Source organism: Saccopteryx bilineata, chromosome 5 (genome assembly GCF_036850765.1).
Source record: "Saccopteryx bilineata isolate mSacBil1 chromosome 5, mSacBil1_pri_phased_curated, whole genome shotgun sequence".
Lineage (NCBI taxonomy): Eukaryota > Metazoa > Chordata > Mammalia > Chiroptera > Emballonuridae > Saccopteryx > Saccopteryx bilineata.
This window is the reverse complement of record NC_089494.1, coordinates 186,598,982-186,625,896: the sequence shown is the minus strand read 5'-3', so window position 1 is coordinate 186,625,896 and position 26,915 is coordinate 186,598,982. Positions and strand designations below refer to the sequence as shown.

The following is a 26,915-nucleotide window of genomic DNA, read 5'->3' as shown; positions in this document are numbered from 1 at the left end:
GGATGGGGAAATATTACTGTTCAATTATATGTGAATCACCAGAGAATTTCATCCTCTAGGATTGGTAGTCCAGGCTTGGGACATGAAGTGGTAAAAGGAGAGACTTTTAGTTTCCAAAGTTAACTTAGCATCGATAAGTTTCAATGTGCACAAATAAAGTTGTTGAAATTGTATCTGTTGTTATGAACACCTATTCACTTAGCATTTGCTTGGTGTCTGGCACTATGCTCTATGCTTTACATCTCTATCTAATTAAAAATATAACCCTATCATTTTCATTTCACAGCTGATAAAACTAAGGCTCAGAGGGGTTAAATCACTTGATCGAGGTCATACTTGTAAGTGATGCAACTAGACTGACTGTAAGTCAATGTGGCCTCAAAGCTTGTGCTCTCACCACTCTACTGTGCTACTATTTTTACATTATAAACACAACCCCTGGCAACAATAGCCACATCATCAACAATCACCATATGCACAACAGCAGCCATATAAAAATCAAGACATTTCCTGTAGGAGGAAAGGCAGTGTTGGCTGAAATTTTGCCTGAATTATGTTTTCCTACCTTAATATTCGGGAATTTTCCCTTTGGTCTATAACAAGGGATCCTGGAAAAAGCAATCCTATAAAACTGGTAGCTGTTTTACCCAACAGTTCTACTTTGGACAGTCATTATAGTGTCTGTTTGAGTTCTCTGCAAAGAAAATTTTCTCTGTGTATTGGAAGTTACAGCCTCTACTTAAGCCATTTGACGCTGTTCTCTAACAAATGTTCATTACTTTAGAGCAGGCATATTATGTTCTCAGCTCATGCCTGGCTGAATTCTACATTTCATGTTTCCTTTCTTTCCTGTCCTACTGTCTCTTTATATAGTCTGAACGTGGTATAAAAAAACTTCAATAAATGAATAGCCAATATTCATTTCAGCTTTATAAACTTCTGAAAATAGAGCATTTTTTCATGAAACAACTATGGACCCCCCAAAGTACACAAAATGAATATATAAATCTAATTAGGTGAGAGGTAATTGCACTTATTTAACCTTAGGATTATGGTTATCTTGACCTGAGACAAATTTGAACTTTAATTGAAGTCTGTGTGATGGCTATCAAGTATTATTGGGCAAAATAACAATCTGCAAGCTTACTGTAAAATTAGGATTTTGATTGTTAGGCATCACCACTCTTGACAAAGAGAATTTGAAATTTAACCTTTTATTTCATCATGACCTAAATACTATGTAGATAAATCTCACCAGTTGGATGGTGTTCTTTGGCCATACACACACAGGTTCAGTTAATTATGAAACTACAAGTAAACTGCTCTTTAGTCTTACTACGTGAAGATGAAAAGATGCTATGGGAAAACCAATCTTTTACTAGAGGAAGAGTTTGTTCTATTATTTAAAAATGTTAATCTACATTTAAAAACTATGAAGTAAATAGCAAATATTATGTAATATTTTGCAAAGAAAGATGAGGTTATATATATTTAATTTTTATATGAATAGACATATATAGAGAATATTATATATGCTACTATATATTACATATATGAAGTTGACACAAGATATTTATCATTTGAAACTATGAAGCCCTTAAGCCAGCCTTTTGTCAAGTCGATTTAATATGAAGTAGAGATTGGCGATTTTACATATTTATTATACACGATATTAATAAACACAACAATGAAAGATATAGTTTTAAGTCATTGTGCCTCTTGATTATAATTAGAAGCTACTGGTAGTTTCAAATTCATTTAAATATTTCACCAAAATAATTACTTTCTGTTTCTTTCTCAGGACCGATCCCATCTATTGGGACTGTTCGTATTCAAGGTTCCCAGCCTCTCTCCTGGAACTGTCCTCAGTTGAGGAGAGCTGACTTGACCCAGGTGACACATACTGAAGGGGGGCACTAGGAGGAACCTGCATCCACTGACTAGTCTATGTGGAGGAATAAAATTTTGCTAAGCTCTTTGTCTCAAGGTGGGACCATCTGAGTTCCAAAGCTCCCTATGAGTTCATCTTTTGTTATACCTGTACTGCAGCACAATTTCTCCCTCTGCCCAATACTACTGCCTTTATTCCTCCACGAATATTGTTCCTAACAATACTCTTTAATTATAACATTTGCCCACATACATGTTTCTATCTCCATGTATTTCATGGAGAACCCACATGAGAATTCTCTTTATAGAACATTCTAATAAACTTTGGGACTTCTTTATGATGATTTTAATTCAACAAAATTTATTAAGCATCTATGATATTCTAGGCATTGTGCTAAGCACTAAAGATATAAAGTTAAGCAAAACTGAATTAAGCAAAATTGATCTCAAGGAACCTGCTGGCATGAAACACAGATGTTACAAGTGGACATAATTCAAATGAGACATTCCTATATTAAGAGTATGGACAAGCTGCTCTGAAAATATTGAAAAAGGAGACTCATGAGGCAGAAACGACTTCACTGAAGACATTTGAAAGAAATCCTTAAAAATCTCTAGACTTTCTGTATCATTATTCTTCTCTTTCACATCCCACATCCAATCTCTCCACAAAAGCCATTACCTTTGCTTTCAAATATATCTAGAATCAAGATCACACTACTTCTACCGCTTCTCATCTATGCTCATTTACCATAATAGTAGCAGCCTCATTATTGGTCTTCCTGCTTTTACCCTTGTCTCTCATAGTAGTTTTCAATACAGCAGTTAGGTGATTCTGCTAAAATAAAAGTCAGGTCAGGAATTCCTCTGCTGAAAACATTCCAAAGTTCCTTTCTCCTACTAAGAACCAAATAAGTTATAGCTACATGGTCCTAGACTGCCCCTCCTGTCTTTACTCCATGCCTTACCATTCATAGCTCATCTAAGAGTCTCTCTTCATTCACTGTCTTATAGCCACTCTGGCCAATCTGGTCTTCTTGTAACTGGTCAGCTTCCTACCTCAGGGTATCCATCCCTGCTTGTACCACTTGCTGTTCCTTCTGCCTAACTCCTTTGCTCCCCTTCAGGTTTCTTTAACTGTCACTTCTTCCTGAGGCCTTCCTTGCCCACCCTCACATAGCACAACAGAATCCCCTTTCCTTGTTCTATTCATAGAACTAACCACTTGCTCTGTACCTGATTATTATTATTATTGTTATTATTAGAGTTTGTCTTTCTTCACCAGAACATACGATCCATGAGGGCAGGGATCATTACATGTTTTGTTTCAGGTTCCATACCAAATACCTATAATTGTTCCAAGAAGAGAGATTGTGTTTATTAAATAACTGTTGAATAAATGAACTTTTATAAATAATAAAGGTAAGTAAGAGAAAGGTAAAACACTTCATTATGAACAATAACTAGAGAGTAGAGAAATCATAGTATTTCTAATATAGTACAACTAGAATGGAGACATTCATAGTCGTCAGAGCTAAAAACATAAGTTAGATTTGTAAAACATAAAATGTGGCATTATGGACTGATTGTATCTCCCAAAACTTCTTATATTAATGTCCTAATCCCCAGTACCTCAGATAGTGACTTTATTTTGAGATAAACCTTATAAAGATGATTAAGTTAAAATGAGGTCTTTAGAGTGGCCCTATCCAAAATGATTTATAATCTTACGAAGAAGAGAAATTTGGATCTGAATAGTTACAGAGAGAAGTCAATGTGAAGACACAGAGAAGATGACTATCTGTAAGTAGAGGTTACAGAAGAAGTCAATACTGCTGGCACCTTGAACTCAAGATGTCTAGCTTCCAGAACTATGCAAAAATAAATTTTTGTTGTTTAAATCCACCCACTCTGTGGTACTTTGTTATAGTAGCCCTAACAAACTAATATAATGATATATACCAATGTAAGGAATTTTGACTTTATTACACAAACCACTGTAAAATTGTAAACACAGAAAGATGAGACCAAAGTTTTAGAAAAACTGCATTTGTGGTGATATGAAAGAAGGACTGGAAGAAGGATAAGTCTTGAGCCATAACCACTACCTGGGAAGTGTTTGCAATGATTGTGGTCTACATCATGATGAAGGGAAGGAAGAGGTGAGTGTAGAATTGGGGAAGCATCAAAGCCAGGATTATTGAAACTCTGTGACTTGTTAGAGATAAGTAATATTGACATCTGCCACAAAAGGGGATTTAGTAAACGCAGACATGAAAAAGGGTTCAGGTAATACATCTTACTTGGATTTCACTGGTCTCATACTTGAGAAAAGTTCTTAATATGGAAACTTAAAACAGATTATAGTAGCATTCATGCTGTTCAAGATGTGAATAGTATTTATTAAAAAAATGAGTCGACAGAAAGAACTGCAGGCTATATCTCTTTCTTGGGGATATTATTAGCATATTAATTTAGCATTTAAAATATTTGCATATAAAAAATCTGAGAAGATTTACAATGAAAAAACTTCTGTAACTTTGGTAAAAAAAATTGTATTAGCAACATTCATCTGATTACAGAACAATTTTAATGGGGCACCTTTGAACCTCTTCATGAACATGAATACTCTAGAAATTAACACTGTGTAAAAAATAGTGGTAATTTTGATGTACTAGAACGTTTCCAAAATAAATACAAAAGTTTGTCTGGGCAATCTTTGTTTCTGATTGCAAAACACTGTATTCACAAATAGGCAGAATAAACTGGTGAAAGGAATACAGTTGGTTTTCTCATAACTTCATTATTACCAGATTTAAAATAAAAAATTCAGAATCTTTTAAAAGCAGCACTAATTTATTCATGTCCTTAAAGGAAAATTGCTCAGTGCCTTGAAACAAACAATAAAATAATATGGTGACTTAAGAGAAAAGCATAGCTCAAGTAAAGAAATATGAGGGCCATTTTTGACTAGGTGTTTTGATGTTCGAGCTGTCAGTCTAAATCTCCCCATATTCCACCAGTTTCTGAAACCCACAGGGTCCGTGTGCAATGACTCACATGCAATGCGCACATAGGCCTTCCGGCTCTTCGTGGTGCCCGCTGAGCTCCAGGCCACACACTGGCACCAGTAATCTTCAGGCCCAAAGAGTTCTTCTACTTGCTGGCGTGAAATCTCAATGCTCACTTCCCGGACAATGAGACCTAACCAGAGAAAAGAATATTGAAGTCAGAAGAAGATTATTACTGAAGAAATACAAAACACTGTGCCATATTATTATCCCTCGGTGATGCTTTTTGATGCCCTAGGTCAATATCCTGGATATTGTCTCTTATCTCTTCTGATTTTCTCTGGCTCCAGGTACTTGACTCAAACTTTTTTTACTTTCTTATTTGTTATTTCAAATCTTCTGGATTTATCAGAAGATAAAAGGGAAGATCTATCACTCCACAAAATTATATTTTTCTCCATATAGCCTAATACTCATCCTCCACCAAGTTATCTCCTTTTGTATATTTAAATGTGAACTTGAATTTCACAGTTTCTAAGGATTCTACCTTAATTATATAGGTTGTGAGTAAGATACCCACATGCTGTTTACAGGATTACGAATTTAAGTCTTCCTAGGAAAATTTAGTTCCCGTGAAATGAGAACCACCTAAAACTATAATCATAAGTATATAAACTATAAAAAATATATATATACATATATATATGTGTGTGTGTGTGTGTGTGTGTGTGTATGTATGTATGTATATATCCAGTGGTGGGTTCAGCCAGTTTGCACCAGTTTAACAGAACCATTACCTAATTTTTTGTTGAGTTCGGCAAACTGGTTGTTAAAATGGCACTTGTAATCAGGGTTCTCTCTAAGATGGGCGCCTGGGCAGCTGCCCAATGTGGAAATCACAAATTTACATTGCTTACTCTTTTTTTAACATTCATCTGTGCAGCAGCATATTCTAAGCACCTGTAGTAATGTTCATTCCATCCATAGTGAAAAAAATAGCAAGTGAGGATGCCAATCAAGAAGCAATATGGAAATAAATGTTTTCTTGTTTTTTGTCGGGTATTATATAATATTTTTTCATTAATATTTTAGAACTCTTTTTTATAACAATCTAATTTTATATATCTCTTTTAGTGTTCTTACTTAAGTATTAAATGCATGAAATAATAAATTACCTTTCAGTATATCGTTTTTTTATACTTATAATGGTCATTAGGGCAGAGAACCAGTTGTTAAATTATTTGAATCTCACCACTGTATTTATCAGGTTTTATTATATCAGCTACTAATTTATAAATATGTGGTGATTATTTAACAACTAAATTACTTTAACATTTATTTCAGTTATTAAGGCATATTGTTTTTTTTTAAAGATTTACTAGCCTTAATGAACAAACCTCTGCTTTTCTATCCAAAGAATGTATGACTTCAAGGTTTTCACGCATAATATTTTGAAAGCCCAAATGTTTCTCTGTAATTGTAATGTAATGAAAATCCTTTTAGAGATAAAGTGGCCTCCAACTAAAATGCATGAAAATTGGAATTTTTTCCACAGAATCATTTAATCCTAAATAACAAAAATTGAATTAAGAATCTGGGATTATGATTTTAGGTGTATTTATCAAGAGGTATCAACCAATGTCAGAGATTTATTTTTTGCAAGGTGCCTCTTTCTATTGAACATGAAGAATGATCTAAACAATATATGTGAGTAGCCATCATATATTGATTGATTACACACTTTACAGATGGAGTGTCTATTGAGAGAACTAACAGGGGAACCCTTAGTGAGTAGAAGAATTTGTTCTAGGTCAAGTGTGGAGCACATGAAAAAAGATTAAACATATTGCTTTCTACCATTCATTCATTCATTGACTAAATATTTATTAAGTATCAATTATATAAAAGACACTGCACTAGGTAATTGGGAAATGATGAGTAAGATAGTGATTGTTCTCATTGAACTAATATACAATTATACAATTTATTATTTAATTATAATTGTATTCAGTGCTGCAAAGGAGACATATAGGGACACAATAAATAACAAGGGGAATGAAAGATCCAACAAGAGTCAGGTTGGCTAAATGACATGGGAAGAATAGGACATATGGGAAGAAGCAGAAAAGTAAAGAGAAAGTTGAAGTCCCAAGAGAAGATAATTAAACCCCAGACACAGAAAATAATGGCATGCGATAAAACTAGAGACTCGTTTATATACTGGTTCTCAATTTGAACCCCAGTACGGCTTTGTTAGCATCACCTGGAATTGGTTGGAAATGTGAATTCTCGGGTCCCACTTCAGACTCAGCAACTAAATAACTTCAAGAATCAAGCCCAGTAATCTGTGTTTTAAGAAACCCTCCAAGAATTCTAATGCATGCAACTTGAGAACCACTGCTGTATACCATGTTTAGGGTTTTAAATTTCTTCCTTAGAGTCATGGATATCACTGAAGTGTTTTAAGCAAGTAGATAATATAATCAGATGAGAATTTTAAAAAAATACCTATGTGTATGTACAAGATATAGTTTAATTAGGTTTCTGGAATTTAATTGGTTCCTCAAAGTTATGATTTCTTAAGATGTTCGATTATGACTTTTTGGCACAGGTGACATGAAAAAGGTGTTATCTAGAGACCCTTAAAAAGGAATCTCTCAGAACTTACCCTAGAGGCTACAACATGCTCAAATGGGTAACAGTATTCAGGGAAATTAATAACCACCCAACAGAAGTAGGTGCTGTCCCACTGGTGTATAAAGATAACAGCACTTTCTTTCTTATATCCTGGCCCCTGTTTAGGCCTCTCATTTTCCTAACTAACTGTTATTATTCCCATTTTTTCAATGCATAGAAATCCGTGCAAAGAGAGAGCACACCGTTTCCACCCTTTGCCCACCCCACATCTTCCCCTTCCCCCCATTGTCTGGTGTTTAATACTTGTGCCTGTTTTGCCTATTTGTACCTTCTCTCTTCCTGCAGAAAGTCACTACTGGAAACAAAACTCTTCCTGTAAAGTTGTTGCTGTAATTTACAGTCACCAAAGGGCTGATAAACTTTCAATGTGTATTTCCTTAGAACTATTACAGTTCTTTCCAAAATGCAGAGCAGCAACAAATGGCTTCAGGATATTAAAACCACATACAAATATTTTGTGTTCCAAGATGACAAATTTAGGTTTCATCCCCCTCACCCCTTTTACTTAAAGCAATTACAGGAAACCTAATTAAATGTTGGGGTAACTTCACTAGGGCCACTGTATCCTTTTAACCCAAATAGATTCATGGCTGTTTTTACTGACCACAGATCTGAGGCCTTTTAAGAAGCCACAGACCGACCCTCCTGTTACAGGAACTATTCAGAGTATGAATGTTCTGAATTGTGTGGCCCAGGCTCCCTGTGGGTGCTGGAGTCAAGCACACACCAGTTTTTGTCCTCAGCTTCACAGACACCCCGTTTAGAAGGGGATGGATTATTTACAGTTGTGTAGAGTTGTCCTGCCACAGGCCAAAGTTTACATTCCAACTATTGGTCCACAACACGAGCACAAGAAAGAAGTGAAGCATGAAGTATCTAAACACAGCTCAGAATTCCCTCGAGTCTACTGCATTCATTATTCAGACTCTGAGCTACTTGGTTATATATCATCTGTTCATTACCACAGGTAAGTTCATTCCCTTATAACATTTTGCTCATCTAACCAGAGGCTAGTGGTGTGGGTAAAAGTAGGTAACATCCTTTCCCTTTGAAAGTGAAATTTCAAATATGCTTGAAGTCTTAAGATAGAAAAAAACAAGCTGTCTTAAAATTTGAAATGCCATCAGTGTTGCTTCTAAGGCGGTCTGCTTTGAAGAGCATTTGAGAACTTGAAATTGGTTTCAGGTTATTTAAGGGTGGGGGGAAATGCTTCGGTCTACAGGATTTGCTCAGATACAAATATGTATTTCCCATCACATCTAAACACATCAAAGATTTCCCATCACTGTTCTTCCTTTAAGAGTGGCGTCTCAAGGATGCATGCTGTTTGAAGTTTGCAGTGATTTGCTTTTATAATAGGATTCATTGTGGTTTGGGAGCCAGAGCACAGGAAAGTAATTAGCATGCTATACCAAGTAGTCTTATAATGAGTATAAATATGTACTTGTTAACAGGGAGTTTCAAATAATTTTAGAAATTCAGATGTAAGTGCAATGCTCTGATTGAATTGTTGTGAGTTTATCCATAATATGGCAATAAAATCTGGTAATTAACATTTATACTTCACATAATTTTAATTTTACGACAGTGGTCAGGCACCACTAATTGTGTTTTTCTAGAGGTTATTATAAAGAGATCACAAATACATGATAACCCCTGTTGTATAATTATTTTTTAAAAGATCCATATTACCCCAAGAAATGTAATCTATAATGCTGGCAACAAATATAAAAGTCCATAAGTGTCAAAAATCATGTTAAATTCCAGAAATATAAAGATGAATTAAATGTCACCTACAGCCTTAAGCTGATCATTTATTTTGTTTATTAGGTGATATTAAACAAAATCATGCATCATCTTATAAAGATTTTTTAAAATGTGGTCATCTAATTTGTACCTTCTGATACCCCAGATATGCTTTAGTACAAAGCATACTACCCCCACGTTAACTTAGATGTTAAGTACACCAACTTGTTTTTCTCATGCCTTCCAATTGCTTTACCTTTCATATGACAAACTGAAGTTTTGAGACATCATGTTGTGCAGACTTCTTCCAGCCCTTTCCCTATTGGGAGAAGAGCTGCAGAGGTCATTCAGTAAGATCTCATTATAGTACATTCACAGTTAGGACTGGGGTTGGTGAGAAATGTAGAAAGCTGCAGGTAGGGATGTTCTGGAATATATTACATGTAATTGAATTAGTGTGGTCTCTTTTTCATGTTTTCTTCCAGAGCATAATCCTATTAGTTTTCACTAATATGATCTAAAATATGAAACATATCAGTAGTAGATGTATTACTATAAATTAAACAACACAAAATACCATTATTATTTAAAACGATGTCATACCATAAAATCTGATAATTATTTTTGTAATTTATAATTCACTGAAGTACTCAAAATATGACAGCTTGATAGGCAGAACTTCATAATCAGGACACTGTTTCCTGTTACATGAAATCATTTGACAAGCTTTAACTACATCAGGAAAAAAGAAACACTGTAAAAAATAATTTACAAACTTTTCTCTCAAATATTTTCCAAGGGTTTTTAATATAATATTTAATATGTAAATAGGTCATCTAAATAACTAAAATTACTTTGTGTAGCTGGGAATTAAAACTTACTGGTATATTAGATTTATTTTGAGTGTAATTTTGTTAAAGTTCCATTTACTGTCTTTGTGATCAATATCAATTTGCCTAAAAGTTAAGGGATAACATGGCTGGGACTGAATGGTTCAAAGGATTTGTTTGGGAATATTTTATACCTAAGTTATTGAATTGATTCCTTCTTATGTGATAGTTTCTAATCACCTGGTTCTGTCTTGCATCCCATGTCCAATGAAGACCTGTGATTTGTTTTGTTATATTTTTGTTTTGTTGAGAATTAAGAAGAAAATATTAATTGATTGTGCATTTGGAATAGAGAAATGTCCAGTGCTTCTAGAAAGCTATATAAGTTCAGTTTTCCTCCTTGAAAGTTGAAACTTTATAATTGCAAAATGATATTAAAATAATGACAAATGACTCAAATATAGTGACAGTGTTAACACTGCTTTTCCCTTTCTTTTCCAACCACCATTAAACTTGAAGATGCTGGGATGAAGGATATTTGAAGTGGTGGCTATGCAAAATATCCTTCTTACCTACAGAGTTGTAATGAGGTGATAGAAATTAATCCTACGAACTTTGGCTCATCATTTAATTCCTTTTCATAACTTTGGTGATGAAAACCCTGTTTAATTTCTTTCAAGAATTCTTTCGGAGAACAAAATGGGAACTGAAGTGCTTTCTATAATTTATTTCTGCCTTAGGTGTCAATATTGTTTAAAATATAAAGCGACCACTTTGTAAAACCATGATGGCAATTTGTTTAATTTGGAAGGACACAGCATATTCCATTGAGATAGCAAATGCATTGCTCCTTTTAAATATTTTTCTTACACACCTAATTACTATATATTTGAATGTATATTTCAACAATTTTCTTTGAAAGTATAGTTTTAAAAAATTATCTAGATCTAAATATGTATTCCTTTGTATTTTAATTTCATGTAATTCATGAATTTTTTTTTTTTTTTGTATTTTTCTGAAGCTGGAAACGGGGAGAGACAGTCAGACTCCCACATGCACCCGACCGGGATCCACCTGGCACGCCCACCAGGGGGCGACGTTCTGCCCACCAGGGGCATCAGTCTGTCGCGACCAGAGTCACTCTAGCGCCTGGGGCAGAGGCAAAGGAGCCATCCCCAGCGCCCTGGGCCATCTTTGCTCCAATGGAGCCTCGGCTGCAGGAGGAGAAGAGAGAGACAGAGAGGAAGGGGGGGGGGGTGGAGAAGCAGATGGGCACTTCTCCTGTGTGCTCTGGCCGGGAATCAAACCCGGGACTTCTGCACGCCAGGCCAATGCTCTACCACTGAGCCAACTGGCCAGGGCCATGAAATTTAAGTGTAGAGGAATAATAATGCATTCTTACAGATCTAGTTAACTGTGTACTTGTGAAGTGTAGATCTCTTGTTTATTCATTCATTCAATAGGTATGTATTGAGATTCTTCTACGTACCATGCACTCTTCTGTGCACTACAAGTAAGTGCTAATGATGGCAGACAAGGTTGCTATCATTCCATGGGTAACAGTCCATCGTGGAAGTCGTTCTTGAGCATCTATTTTATGCACAGTAATTTCTAAGATAGCCATAAGATGAATTCTTTATGGATTCTTCAGAATTTTACTCTCAAATACTAGATATCAAAATAGAAGTATATTGAGTAAAGGGACTCTCTCATATGCATTGTAAATCTACCAGTACAGTAATGAATGAACAATTTATACTTTACAAGCCATAATAGCAAGTGATATTAAATCCCGGATAGTAAGTAAATTTAAATCTTATTCAGAAGAGTAAAACTAAGCAAATTTACTGAGCATCTACCATGTGTCTCAGCTAATCTGTATAATAAACCTTGAGGATTCGTATTGCTATACCTATAATATGGGTAAAGAGCAGAGGTCAAAACTTAAACAGTTTTGTCACACCATCAGTAATTATTGAAATCAAGATTTAGCATTTGTCTAAATCCAATTTTCAATACAGCAAATATCTTGCAAACTGTGTCAAAAAAGTGTTCTCTTGAGATTTTTATTTAATACTCCTTTTAAAAGCTCAGCATGCTCACTAGCATATTGAAGGTATTGGCTAGAACTTTTTGCCTCAAAAATGTCTGTTTATTTGAACTGCCACCATTTCTTCACATTTGTTTTAGTGAGACAGACTCTTTCATGCTCCGTGACTCGGATTCACCCAGCAACCCCCTTCTGGGGCCAATGCTTGACTCAACCGAGCTATCCTCAGTAGCTGAACCTGATACTTGGACCAACTGAGCTATTCTCAGTAGCCAGGGCTGCCACTAGAACCAATCAAGCCACTGGCTGCAGGAGGGTAAAAGAGAGAGAAAAAAGAGAGGGAGGGGAAGAGAAGCAGATATTCCCTTATGTGTGAGCTCACTAGGGATCAAACCTGGGATGCCTGCATACCAGGCCGAGGCTCTATTTACTGAGCCAACCGGCCAGGGCCACCTCCAAATTTATTAACCCTACAATCAACATAACCACAGAACCCTACGATCAACATAAACACAGAACCCATCTCACGACAGTTGTGGTTTATTTCATTCTCCATACATTGACATATTGAATAAAAGTAATTGATTGTTTGGAAAATTCTAAAAACCATATAAAGAAAGCTGAAGTGAAACATCTTCCAAAGGAGAGACCAAGGGAAACATGGAGAATGGAATATTTCATTTTGATGCTGTAGAATGATTTGGGTTTAAAGATTTAGGAAAGAATCAGAGATACTTCAGGACGAGAGAATAGCAGGAAGCCAAAGGGCAAAGATGAATAAGTTTGGAGCACCCTCGAGGAGAGTAGTTTAGATAAAACCATAGAACTAGATAAAAGAGAGATTCCTGCAGAGCCTTGAATGGCAGCTAGAGAAGTATGCTGTGTGGAGCAGGGAGCCTATGAACATTGTAAATTGGTGATATGACATTTTAATGACGTATGCTTTAGAAAGATTAAACTGTTTCTATTAGTAAGCAAGACTAATCTGATTTATTTTAATGAAGTTTTAATAATTTTAATTTTTATTATTATAGAATTTGTTCTCATATCTGTGATATTACTTCAAATCATTAATCATAGTATTAAGACCAATATTCTTGACCCCCCTAAAAACAATTTCTGAAAATGAAAACCGGGCACATATATTAAGAACAATCATTACTCATACTGTTAGGCTTTCATTTTGCACTTATTCCCAATAATTTAGAAACAAGTCTTAAAAGCAATCACCTCTGCAGTCACTGCCACTTATAATAAATAGTTCACACACATTATATGCTTTTGGGGCAGCTATTTGTTTATCTTAAAAGCAATACATCTCAAATTTATAATAAAAATTCTAAATCAGCCTGACCAGGTGGTGGCATAGTGACTAGAGCATCGGCATGGGACACAGAGGACCCATGTTTGAAACTGCAAGGTCTCAGGCTTAAACGTGGCTCACCAGCTTGAGTGTGGGGTTGCTGGTTTGAGTGTGGGATCATAGAAATGACCCCATGGTCACTGGCTTGAGCCCAAGGTCAATGGCTTGAACAAGGGGATCCCTCTTTCTGCTGTAGTCCCTGCCTCTGCTCTTCCTCCATCAAGGCACATATGAGAAAGCAACCAATGAACAACAAAGGTGCACCAACAAAGAATCGATGCTTCTCATCTCTCTCTTTTCCTGTCTGTTCCTAGCTGTCTCTCTCTCTCTCTCTCAATAAACAAACAATCCAAAAAAATCCCTTCTAAATCAAAGGGTAAATGTTCACTTTATAAAAAGTTCAACTCATCCAGGCCCTGGTTGACCAGCTCAGCTGGTTAGAGCATCATCCAGATACACCAAGTTTGCAGGTTGGTTCCCCAGTCAGGACACACATAAGAATCAACCAATGAATACAAAAGAAGTGGAACCAAAAAAAATCAATGTTTCTCTCTCTTTCTTTTCTTTTTTGTCTCTCTAAAATCAATAAATAAAAATAAAAAATTTAAAAAGTAAATACAATTTAACTCATCCATGACAATTATTATTACAACTAAGGGACTAGACCAATATTCATCAACTATATAGCAACCTACTCATTTATTTAGATAAGAAAATAAATTTCTGCTCTGTATTTATTATAAGATTTTGGAAAGGCAAAATTATTTTGAGAATAAAACTACATTCTAGTCACAAAATTAACATCAAAGGTACTAACATTAAAATAAGGAGCACCCTGATTAGAAATTGTATTAGGCACGTGACATGTCCAGCTGAGAAAGACATGACTGGTTTTGAAATTTTTCTACAGAATTGGAGAGTTAGGTCTGGGTTGGGGCATCATTTGTCCAGGGCAATGCAGATATGGCTACCATTTTTAGAAACAGAGTTTGAACAGCAGGAAAACAGTTCTAGTGAATTGCCTTGAATTTTCTTGTCTTTCAGCCAATTCATTGAAGTGAGGGTAGCATAGTGTTACCTTGACACAATGAGTAGAAAAGTCTATTTATTTTGGCAACTAAAATGTTTGCACAGCTCATCTATTAGGAATTCCTTATATTTCTTATTCTACCATACAGGTGAGGTAAGGACATTAAACAACTGAATGAAGATTACTGAGTGAATTTTGACTAATTTGGGGCAGAATAAGCAACTTGCATACTAAATGGAGATTTAAAACTGATGAGTACATTGATGATTTCTAGGATCTTCACTTTCCAACTAGATTGTTAGTTCCATCAGAGTCGAGTTTTTGTTTGTTACATGCTGTCGCTGTGGCCTAGAATACCTACCTGGCATATATTGTAAGCATACAATTCATATTTGTTGAAATAATGGAAGCATATGTACCCAGGACTCCATTACATATTTATTTAAAAGATATGTAATTGTCTGATTATGTTTTAGAAAAAAAAAAAACACATAATTTTTCAATCATGATGATAGTTGTACCTCTAAGCCTAGCCAGAAAGATATCGCGAAATACAATTTTGACTTAAACTTTGACTGCTTGGAATTCACACTGAGAATGGGGAGGAAAAGCAAAGTTATTGTAATGCTTTTCGGAGCTTCTGAAATTATTTAGAATAGCTGAGTTAACAGAGGTCAAATACTAATGAAAAAATTCTTTATCCTTTTTCTCTTTTTTTAAAAAAGAACTCCATATATTGCCATTTACAACAACATAGATGGACCTTGAGAACATTATACTGAGTGAAATAAGTAAATCAGAAAAAGCTAAGAACTATATGATTTCACACCTAAGTGAGATATAAAAATGTGACTCATGGACATAGATAAAAGTGAAGTTGTTACCAGGGGAAGGGAGTTGGGGGGACAGGGATTGAAGGGAGAGGAGTAAAGAGGGGCAAATACATGGTGATGGAAAATGATTTGACTTTGGGTGATGCATATACAACATAATCAACAGTTCAAATGCTATAGAAATGTTTACCTAAAACCAATATCTTTATTAATCAATATCACCCCATTAGATTTAATTTTCTAAATAAAATTATTAAAAACAGAACTTAATATGTAAGAATTACTAATTCACAACAAGAAGGAAAATTTTAACTTGCAAAATTCCAAGCAGTGATGAAAAATATTAGCTTTTTATATTTTCAAGTCAGGGCTATGTATTTTGATTTCCTATTAAAACACAAATTTTCAATTTTAACTTTATATAGGGTCTGAGAAAAAACTACGGGGATGTGCAAAAGTAGGCTTGAAGCTTTAATTCAAATTAAAAAATATAATAAATACCAATAAAATAATAAACTGTTTTGCATACACTGTAAACCTACTTTTGCTCTACACTGTATGTGTTCTGATATTTCCAAAATAATTCTATGTAGTATGAGAACCTTGCCCTAAATCATTCTTTTATTTTTCCAAAGGGAAAGATAATTTAATAAAAACAACACAACCAAGTATAAAGCACTTAAATTCTCCCTCCTTCTTTTTTAAATGCTAAGAATGTTTCCTGTTCTTCTGATGATTCTAAGTTATATACACATAGTTTTTGATAAACATAAGACTTTAGGTATAATTCCAAAATATAAAACTGCTACAGATATGCTAGTAAAACTTTATTTTTAATGAATCCTTGGCAATTAACTTAATTGAGGGTATAATCCTTGCCGAGGATCTGGTTCAAATTCTGATTCTTCCTGTGACTAGAGGTATGAGCTTGCGAAAATTCCTTTGCCTCACTAAACATCACTTTACTCAACAGGAAAACAATAATCAAAATTCCCCACTCAATGGATTGTTTTAAGGTTTAAATGAAGGATACATGTAAAATTCTTAGCAGAATATGCCCTTATATAATCTAATTAATGTGATTTTTGGGAGCTGTAATGGTTTATGCTTTGTTGTGTATTAAATAACATCCTTCATTTCAGAGGTTTTACAAAATAAAAACTTACGTTTCTACCAAAAAAGTCTCCAGGGAAGCTGTTCTACATGATCTTTCTCAGTGACCCACGACTGCATCTGTCTTGAATCTACACTCACTCAAACATGGCTACCAAGGTCTCTGAGGAGGAGAAGTGAGACTAGAAAGCTCACACCTGCTCTTAAATGACCTGGCTCAACAATGGTGACATAACTTTTGCTCTTAGTCTGTTGGCTAGAAGTAATCAGTTGACGTAGCTGAAGAGCAAGGATGCCAAGATATGTAGTATTCCTGTGTGCTCAAGAAGGAGAGCATAACTGAATGTGAGTATAGGAAGTCCTATTGCAGTCCTATTGATAAAGCTACTTCGACGGGAAAACCAAGGAACTGTCGTTTAAGAACTCTAATGTGATTGAAATACAGTTATCAAGTCAAATGATATTTGGGTTTTGTTTTGCATGATATAAAAGTCTTTACTGGCAAAAAGAGCTAAATGTAGAAGAAAACACAATATTTGACCAAGAGAAAGGAAACAAGATTTTTGATCCTGGCTTGGCTACCATCATGAGTAACTTTGGGAAGGCTACTAAATTTTTCACTTTCTTAGTTTTAATCAATAAAGTAGTTAGCCCTTTACCAGTGTACTTCAAAGGGTTTTTACTGGATCAAAATTAATCTTTAAGAGAAAGTACTTTTAGAGACGGAATGACGTCAAAGATCTTTTTGGGAACATAATTTGGCCACATTTTCTAGCTTCCCTTGTTTTAGAACTAGCCACAAAAACAACTCCAGGCCTTAGTTGTGTTTCAGCCGCAGGCCCAGAAAAGCAGTGATACCATACAAAGTGACACCATGACTGCCATAAGGACCAGATGCAATGACCAATCACACCCTAGTGCCGACCAATCAGTAGAGACCACGACCCTGATCCTACGTGCTAATTTTTTTTATTTTGTTTTTACAGAGACAGAGAGAGAGTCAGAGTGAGGGATAGACAGAGACAGATAGACAGGAACGGAGAGATGAGAAGCATCAATCATTAGTTTTTCATTGATTGCCTTCTCATATGTGCCTTGACCACAGGCCTTCAGCAGACTAACTAACCCCTTGCTCGATCCTCGAGCCAGCGACCTTGGGTCCAAGTGGTGAGCTTTTGCTCAAACCAGGTGAGCCCATGCTCAAGCTGGCGACCTCGGGATCTCAAGCCTGGGTCCTCAGCATCCCAGTCCGACGCTCTAACCACTGCACCACCGCCTGGTCAGGCTACATGCTCATTTTGATGAATCAACATATTAAAAGACATATCTAGAAAGCCAATAAATAGTGTATTGAGGTCTTCCCCTGAGACCTCTCCTAAAATCCCTGCCTATTGAAAACATATAAAAATGCTTAAGACAAAAGGCCCAGTGTGCATTCTCTCTCTAGAGCACGCCTGCGTCTTCCGTTTCCAGGTATGTACCTTTTTCTTTCTGCTATTCTCTGAGGGCCCATCTTCTGCCTCTGTAACATGTTCCCTGAGTCCAAACAGCTCAGCTGGCTCACGTCTTCAGCCTCTGTGATCTTCTGTCTAAAAGGCTAAGGCAGCTCTCTGAGCAGCCAGCTCAATTTTTTTCTTTGAGTGTACTTTTGTTTTGCATGCTAAATAAATTTCCTCTTGCACTAGAGCAAGGGGCTCTGAATTCTTTCTTTGCCAACCTCAGGAACCAGGAACTGAGAACCTACATTGCCAGTAATGCTATGATTTATAGCTTAGCTCCAAATAATTAAATTATTTTTTTATTTGGCAATGTCTTGTTAGATACACAAAGAAACATTTCTATTAATTTCTGCATGCTCAAATACCTGAATGTGTGATTGTAGTATTATGCTCAAAATACTATAAAAGAGGAATTTGCCTATTATGTAAGAAAATATGAATTTCAAAATGTTTTGCTGACAATATTTTTCTCTTTTCAGAAGAATGACACCTGATTCTGACTGCTTTGTGTTACTTGTCTTCATGTCCATTTTGCACTAGCATCACAAAGAAGAAAAGAAAGAAGAAAAAAATGATTGTTTCTCACTATGAACCCCAATTCTGTGAGATATTTATGTAACTGTATAATACTGTCAGCTGAACAAACAGCTTCAATCATATGTTTGTTCATATCTCCAGGCAAAATTTTGTTTTCCTTTCTGCCTCTTATAAATGTATTTCCTTCAAAGAAGCATCCCCAGTGGGTAAACAATCTCCATGGGAGAACAGGAAAGCTAGCTATATAATATGCACAGTTCAGTGTCATGAGGTATGGAGTCACAGTAAATAATATTTTGTGATGGTACTAACACTAATAAAAATGATGACATTTTCATGATTAGCTATGTTTTTAGGAAAGGGAAATTAATGGATAAGACTATTCAGTCTGAAGGATGCACACAACGTGCTGACAAACAAAACTGGTTTCAGCATAAAATGGATATGTTATGTAGACAATATACACATGCACCTAGTATTAATATGTATATTTATATGTGTATCATTCATCCAGTATTTCCTTTTTATCTACAAGTTGAAGTGCATTAACTTCATATGCTATTATAAGCCCGTTTAGTCACAGTGCTGTCAGATCCCACCTGCATATGAAGTGTTAAATAAATCAGTGGTTAATAAATGTCCTTGGAAATGTTTAGAGATAAATAATAAGCTACTGGATCTGGTCATAAATGTACTTTTTTTTTATTCTCAGAATCTTAAAAGAAACATAACCTTACCTAGTACATGCATATAGGAAGAAAGTTAAATATAGAGCAGTTTTATACAAGGATCCTGGTTTATTATTCTTGAATGGATATGCTACAGACAAAAAGAAATGTTTTCATGACTGTTCAAAAAATTCTCCTGCAAAGGAATTACTAAATAAGGGTGGAGGGTCAACCTTTCCATCATAAGTGTTATGTTTTTTTATTTGTTTGTTTTTCTTATAAGTGGTTTGTTGTTTTTTTTTTGTCACAATTCCACAGGCTTGATGCACTGGGCCAGCCCCACAGCAGATGGAACTGCAGGGCACTCAGAATTCCAATCCCATCAGGCTCAGCTGACCATAGGCACACTTTTAATTTGTGGCAAAATAGTCCGAAAAGCATACTGGGAAGGCAGTACATATGGAAATACAGATCAAGTACCAATAAAAAATATGCTCACCTTGAAAATACAAACAACACTTCTAGGTAATAATGAACAGGGATACGTCTATGAAAACATGGGAAGAATACAATCACTTCTTTCTCGTGAATAATTCTCACGATCCTCTTTAGAGTGTACTCCAACATCTCTTTATAATCCAATATGTGTATATTTCTGGCATCTATACTTACTTAACATAAATGTATGCCCCCTGCACATACCTTATCCATGTCATCCCATCCCCCAACAAGCTTCTCTGGACTCAGGCCGTCTCAGGTTTGCTCTCATGTCTATTCTGTAAGTCATCCCTTAGCAAGACTTTGAAGTTCCATTCCTATGAGAGGTGAAGCAGGATCTGGTGTCTTAAGAAGAGAAATAATGACAGTGCATGGCTACTTTTTCATATGTTCCTGACCATGAAATAAATCTTACTGCTTAACAAAAAAGTAGAACACATGGGCCAAAGTAAAAAAAAAATAAAATAAAATAAAAGGCAAAAATAAAATGGAGGAGGTTAAAAGAAAACACATAAAATCTTGCCAAAGGTTCATGTTTTACATAAAGCTGCAGTTGGGACTTCACAAAGGAAATTTCTGCACTTTTTATTTCTGGTTCAGAGGATTTACATGCTCTTTCTAATGATCTGGGCCTTCAGCACTGGGTAATGTCTCCCAGTCCCCAGCTTAGTGCTCATGCAAAATTGAAACACTTTGGAGGCAGTTTAGTAGCTGCAGATGAATCTCAATGTGCAGGAAAAGGAATAATGGCTGTTTAGCACTTGCTAGGAGAAGCTGAGGAAATCAGGGGGAAAAATCTATTGAACTTAAGCCATCTGGGAAGCCAACTGAGAGCTACTGCATTAACAACGTGTTTACATTCTCATTGTGTTGCTAGCCAAGCAGAAGTGTGTGTGTGTCCCTGTGTGTAGGAAATTACCAAGTAAAGCTTTTCTGATTATATTGGCTATTTTGGTTTAGTTTTGGCAACTATATGGGGAAAGAATTTTCATGAGTAATGTGGGTATGAGAGTTTTCAGGTTTCCGTGAGACAGGGGATGGCTAAAGTGCAGAGGTTGGCAAGGATGCCCTGGACATGAGGAAACTGAGTGATATGCAGAAGCCCAGCTGAGCAGTTCGTTCTTTTTCTGTATCTGGCTCACAGTACAATCAACAGCTTGGGGGAGGCTTCAGAAAACTGGTAAAGGACACGAGGGAATGCTTTCATTGCCTGTTACATTTACAGTTAACTTAGAAAAATTTAGCAAATGAGGGAAATTAGGCAGGTAAATGCCTTCAATTTTAGCTTCCACCACCCCTACTCACTGCCTCCATCATCATGGTCTTTTCTTTTTCACGGCAGCTAGTAGATTATTATTAGAGCAGCTATAAGTTCCCAGCAATCTTGGGCAGAAAACACAAAGATTTCCCATATACTTCCTACCTCACACATGCAGAGACCCCCTTATAATCAACATTCCCCACCAGAGTGGTATATTTGTTACAATTGATGAGCCTACAAACACTGACACAGCATTATCACCCAAAGTCCACATTTTACGTCAACATTCACTCTTGCTGTTGTATATTCTATGGGTTTAGACAAAGGTATAATAACATGTATCCATGATTATAGTACCACATGGAAGAGTTTTACTGACCTAAAAATCCTCTGTGCTCCACTTATTCATGCCTACCTTCCTTTTAACCCTTGGCAATCACTGATCTTGTTGGTGTCTCCCATCATTTTCCTTTTCCAGAATGATGTGTTGTTGAAATCATACCGCATAAAGCCTTTTCACATTGGTTTCTTTCACTTAGTAATGTGCATTTGAGTTTTCTCCATGCTTCCCATGACTTGACAGCTCATTTCTTTTTAGTGCCGAATACTAGTCCATTGTCTAGAAGTACTGCAGTTCATCTATCTATTCACTGACTTAAGAATATCTTGGTTGCTTCCTAGTTTTGGCAATTATGAATAAAGCTGCTCTAAATATCTGTATCTTTTGTGTGTTTTCAACATCTTTAGATAAACACCAAGGAATAAAATGACTATATCATGTGGAAAGAGCATGTTTAGTTTTGTAAAAAAGCTGCCTTACTGTGCTCCAAATAGATGTGACGTTTTGCTTTCTCACCGGCGATAAGTGTGAGTTCCTAGTGTTCCATATCCTTGCCAGATTTGGGTATTGTCAGTGTTCTGGATTTTTGGCATTCTAGTAGGTGTGTAGTAGTATCTCATTGTTGTTCGCATTGCATCCGCCTAATGACATATGATGGGGAACATTTTTTTGTATGTTTACTTGCCATCTGTAAATCTTCTCGGTGAGGTGTCTATCAATGTTTATTGCCACTTTGAACAGCCATATTAAGTGGCATTTTCTTGACAGATATTTAATGACTATAGAGAGCTAAACGGTGGCCCCTAAAAAAACATGTCTGCATATGAAGCCCCAGAACAAGGGACTATTACCTTATTTAGCAAAGATCTTTGCAGATATAATTAAATTAAGGATCTTGTGATCCTGAATAATCCAGTTGGGTCCTAAATCCAGTGCTAAGTGTCCTTATCAGAGACACACAGACAAGAGAGACACAGGGAGATGATGATGTGATGTCAGAGGCAGAGAATGAAGTGATATGGCCACAAGCCCAGGAATGCCAGGCCAGCCACCAGAAGCTGGAATACACAAAAAACAGGTTTTCCTCTAGAAGTCTCCAGAGGAAAGGCAACGTGGCTGGATTTCAGACTTCCGGTTTCTAGAACTGAGAGAATAAATTTCTCTTGTATTAAGCTACAAATTTCGTGGTAAATTATTATGGCAGCCCTAGAATAGAAAACTAATACAAAAACTAAAGGCCTTTTCTCTCTGTCCCTGTAGTCAAAGAGTAGACTGGAGAGCAAACGGTGAGAAAAAACTGTCTGCCCTGTGGTGTTTTTCTGTTTTCACAAATGCTTCATGGAATGGGTGTGGGAAGGTAATGTTTTAGTCACTACCGTCATCTCATACAGAGGGCATCCTTGTTTAGGATCATCAAGGCAGCAGTTATAAAAAGAGGCAGGCTATTCATTCCTTGCCATTCCTGAAATTGCTTTGTAGAAAACATTCTTCTGGGTTTTTCCAGCTAAATTTTAGTTTGCTTCAGCCCTAGTATTCTCCTCCCCCCCTCCTCTCAGGAGACTATCCCTCAGCCTGAGAAGTTTAATAGGCAAAGACAAGCAGAAGGCCATTGAAGAAAGCAAGGGCTCTCTGCCATGTAACTCTATACTAAGGAACTACCAGGGGGTTTCATGAATTTATTCTCATAATGAGACGAGAACCCGAGCAAGTGATAAAGTATACTCTTTTTTTCTCTCTCTCCCACCCCCTCTTTTGTCCCCTCTAGACTGCGATCTTAAGTGCATTAAGTCTTAGTTGTGTCTTTACTTACAGCACCAAGTAATATCTGGGTCATGGATTTTGAACAGCACGTCTATGCGCTGCCTCCTGCTCCATTTTCACAACCGTGTCCCTCTTTTGCCCTGGTTTTCAAGCCTCTTAGCATCACTAGAGAACTTAAAACATGCAAACAGAGGAAAACAACAATAACAACAACAAAAAACAAAAACGCTCTGCCCTGCTCTTAATTAAATCTGAGGCCAGATCAAAGGTGTTTTCTAATATCACCCCCTACCCCCATGTGATTGTCAAATGCAGCCAGAGTTGAGAGCCAATACCCTAAAAGTTCTTTCTTGCTCTTGCCTTCATGTTCTCGGAGATTTCTACCAAAGCAGATTTTTTAATATCCGCTTAAACCATCCATGAAATCAGAAATGAGTCCAAGACTTACCAAATCTGAGTTGTTTTTCACTGCTACATGTTATACTTATATGCTGTACTTGCTTTTTGGCCAGATCCTGATATTTTGCTAATTGGAGCTTACATGTTATGCATGTGGTTTTGTATCTCCAAATAGTGCTTTTCAGAGGAATTGGCAAGAGTGAATGTTTCAACAGGCATGCCCATGACGACTCTAAGAATACCTGGCTGAGGAATGGCTGGTATTGGGGGTGGAGGAGAAGACTAATGGGTCCAGACTGAGTCAAGTCCTGTTCCCTCAAGTTTTAGCATTAGATTATTCATTGATTGTGGCATTTTAAACTAACTCATTCTCTGTTGTGTCTTTTAAAATGCCAAAAATTGTGTTGAGGTGAAGTAAGAGAAAACAGCTTCAGAATTCTGAGCCAATTATTGAGAGAATATTGGATAGTAAGATTTAGTGATACAGAGACTTAAAGAGAATAGATAACATTTTATGACATTATAGAATAAAAAGGACAACAATCTAGATCATTATCTAATCATTATCCACCAGATTTACTTATATTTAACACCACAGTTACAGACAACAAAAAGAATATTTGCATTTTGAAAGGAAGTCATGCTCTTTTAGAAAGCTAACCCTGTCATTTAAACTGAATTTTTCTTAAAATTCCTTAAACAAGATCATAAATTCATTTCATATTACTATCTAAAACTTTGTTAAGTATGCTCCTTCTTATGAAAATAAAGAACAAGAAACTCTCCTTAAAACCCTCACACATTTTAGCCAGAAGTTAGACTAAAATTACATTATGACTTTTTAACACTTGTGCTATTCTGACTTCAAAGTGGGCATATCAAAACTCTAAGCCACAGTGTACGCATGGCTGCTGGGCACATGGCAAAATTGCTATAGCAACACAATCACTAGATTTGCTCCTGAAATGCTCTGTTTGGGTGTGATCTAGATAAAGAATGGGCTTTAGGCTCTTGTTTCTTATTGTATCCTTTGTATGGGCTTGCAGATGGTTAGCATTTGATTTTTCTCTTTTCTAAATTTGGGAAAATATACACATACAAATATATTCACATACATATACATATGTATGTACCTAAATATCTACTTATATGCTTATTTTTGATTAAACTGTATTAATCAATGCTTTCATTTTAACTGTGGGAAGAAAAAAGAGTAAAGCATTACAAGTAACCTTGCCCTAAGTGTTAATTAGTAGGGGAGAATTCCTTTGTGTTTATTACATTAGAAAGACTCACTGTATGTAGTCTTAGAAAATTTCTGTTTTCCTCTAATGAAACACAGCTTGCTTAAAACTGTATTGAAAGGTGTAATGTTTTCTTGCCTCTACTTTACAATCATGCTCTGTGCTGGATCTGTTCAATAAATACACACTATTGAAATATTCTATACAGTAGGTAATGTACACATTAAAACATCTTCCCCAGGATATATAATTAAGTTAAATTACATACTTTCTCAAACATGTGGTGTTTTGCGGTTTATTCATGGTCTATAATTTTTATATTTGCAAATTTTAAACTTACTAATAATGAAGAAATAACAATTAAAAATTTTACAACAGTAGTTTAGTAACAAAAAGAATCCAATCTTGTAACCTAAAAATTTTCAAACTCACTTCTGTTTATAAGTTAAGAAAACAGCAGAAACGAACACCACCAGTTTTATATACAGTGAGAGAGCCCAAACCACTCAGCTAGTTAAGATTATCTTCATGCTAGAATGGAATGAAGGCCACAGTTAAAATCTGAGTTCTGGAATTCTGCTCCAACTATGTTTTTATAGTTGCAGCTGAAATTATATTAGCCCTGTTAACAAAGGTGTTTAAATTCTTCGTGTCAGTGTGAAATTAGAATGAATCAATTGTAAGCACTAACAGATAAAGAATATGAAAATGGATGTATTTCAAGATAACTGATATTCTGTTCTCACTAACTACTCTCTTGCCAAGTTATCAGACTGACTCAGTAGAAAAGTCTTCATGTACTAAATGGATCCTCACCAATTTTCTATTTTTATTTTGGGGCCAGCCTCTAATGGAAAGAAAAAAAACCTGTTAGTTTCTGGTATTGAAATAAGTATGTCTGAGAAGGAAATCAATAAATTAATTGATTTACATTCCAGAATCATTTATCTTCATTGGCAGACAAATATATTACAGGTATAAGCTCTATACTTGCAAAGCAATACTCTCATTGACTTAAATTTAAAAAAATAATTATAGAAGAAATTCCAACAGAGTTTACAAATTTTATGCATCATTTACTACAATTTAAACAAAGGCCATCTAACTTTCTTTTGAAAATGTTCACTTTGTGAATGAGAACTGAATTTAAAGTAATTATTTCACATGAAGAGTAATGATTGGTCTGATAGGCAATTTAATGTGTAAAATAACTCCTTACAGAAGCTTATGCTATTTTTATGTATTCCTTAAATCACCAATTCATGAACTATTCCAAATAAAGACATCATCATTTAGTATGTCTCACTAAATTTGATTTAACCACATTTAGCAGTATGAATGGCTATAATCCCACAAAACAAAATTTTATTGATCATCTTCTGATGCTTAGTGCCTTGTGTTATAAATTTCAGAAAAGAGAAAACTTTACAAAGCATAGGCTATATCAGTGGTCCCCAATCTTTTTGGGGCCGTGGACCAGTTTAGTGTCAGAAAATATTTTCAAAGACTGGCCTTTAGGGTGGGACGGATAAATGTATCACGTGACCGAGACAAGCGTCAAGAGTGAGTCTTAGACAGATGTAACAGAGAGAATCTGGTCATTTTTTAAAAATAAAACATCGTTCAAACTTAAATATAAATAAAACAGAAATAATGTAAGTTATTTATTCTTTCTCTGCGGACTGGTATCAAATAGCCCATGGACCGGTACCAGTTCATGGCCCGGGGGTTGGGGACCATTGGGCTATATCATACCATTTCAATTTAGTTGAAGAGACATAATTTTTATATGTATTTATAAATATATGATATATAAAATATATACATAAAATGTACATATTTATACTATGAATATAACACTTTAAAAAGAACTTGATATAGAATTATAAGAAATTACTTAATGAGAATATTAATAATTTATATTATAATAATTATAATTACATACAAATATATATGATAATTAAAATAATTATTATATATTATATAATTTATAACAATACAAATATTGCTAATAAATATTACTTATTACTAATAAGTAAAAATACTTATTACTAAGAATATTAATAATTTCATATTATTATTTAACCTAATACACATATAAAATTCACAGATATATAAATGAAAAAAGTATAAATAAAAGAAATT

General features: G+C 35.4%; 1 protein-coding gene across 3 annotated transcripts in view; it reads right to left on the bottom strand.

Moving 5' to 3' along the window:
• UNC5C (unc-5 netrin receptor C) overlaps positions 1-26,915 on the bottom strand; it is a 437,884-nt gene that overhangs the window by 161,188 nt on the left and 249,781 nt on the right. For all 3 annotated transcript variants that reach the window (XM_066232951.1, XM_066232949.1, XM_066232950.1), the window contains exon 3: positions 4,951-5,094. In XM_066232951.1, the coding sequence (XP_066089048.1) occupies positions 4,951-5,094 (144 nt within the window). The remainder of the gene's footprint in view (positions 1-4,950; positions 5,095-26,915) is intronic.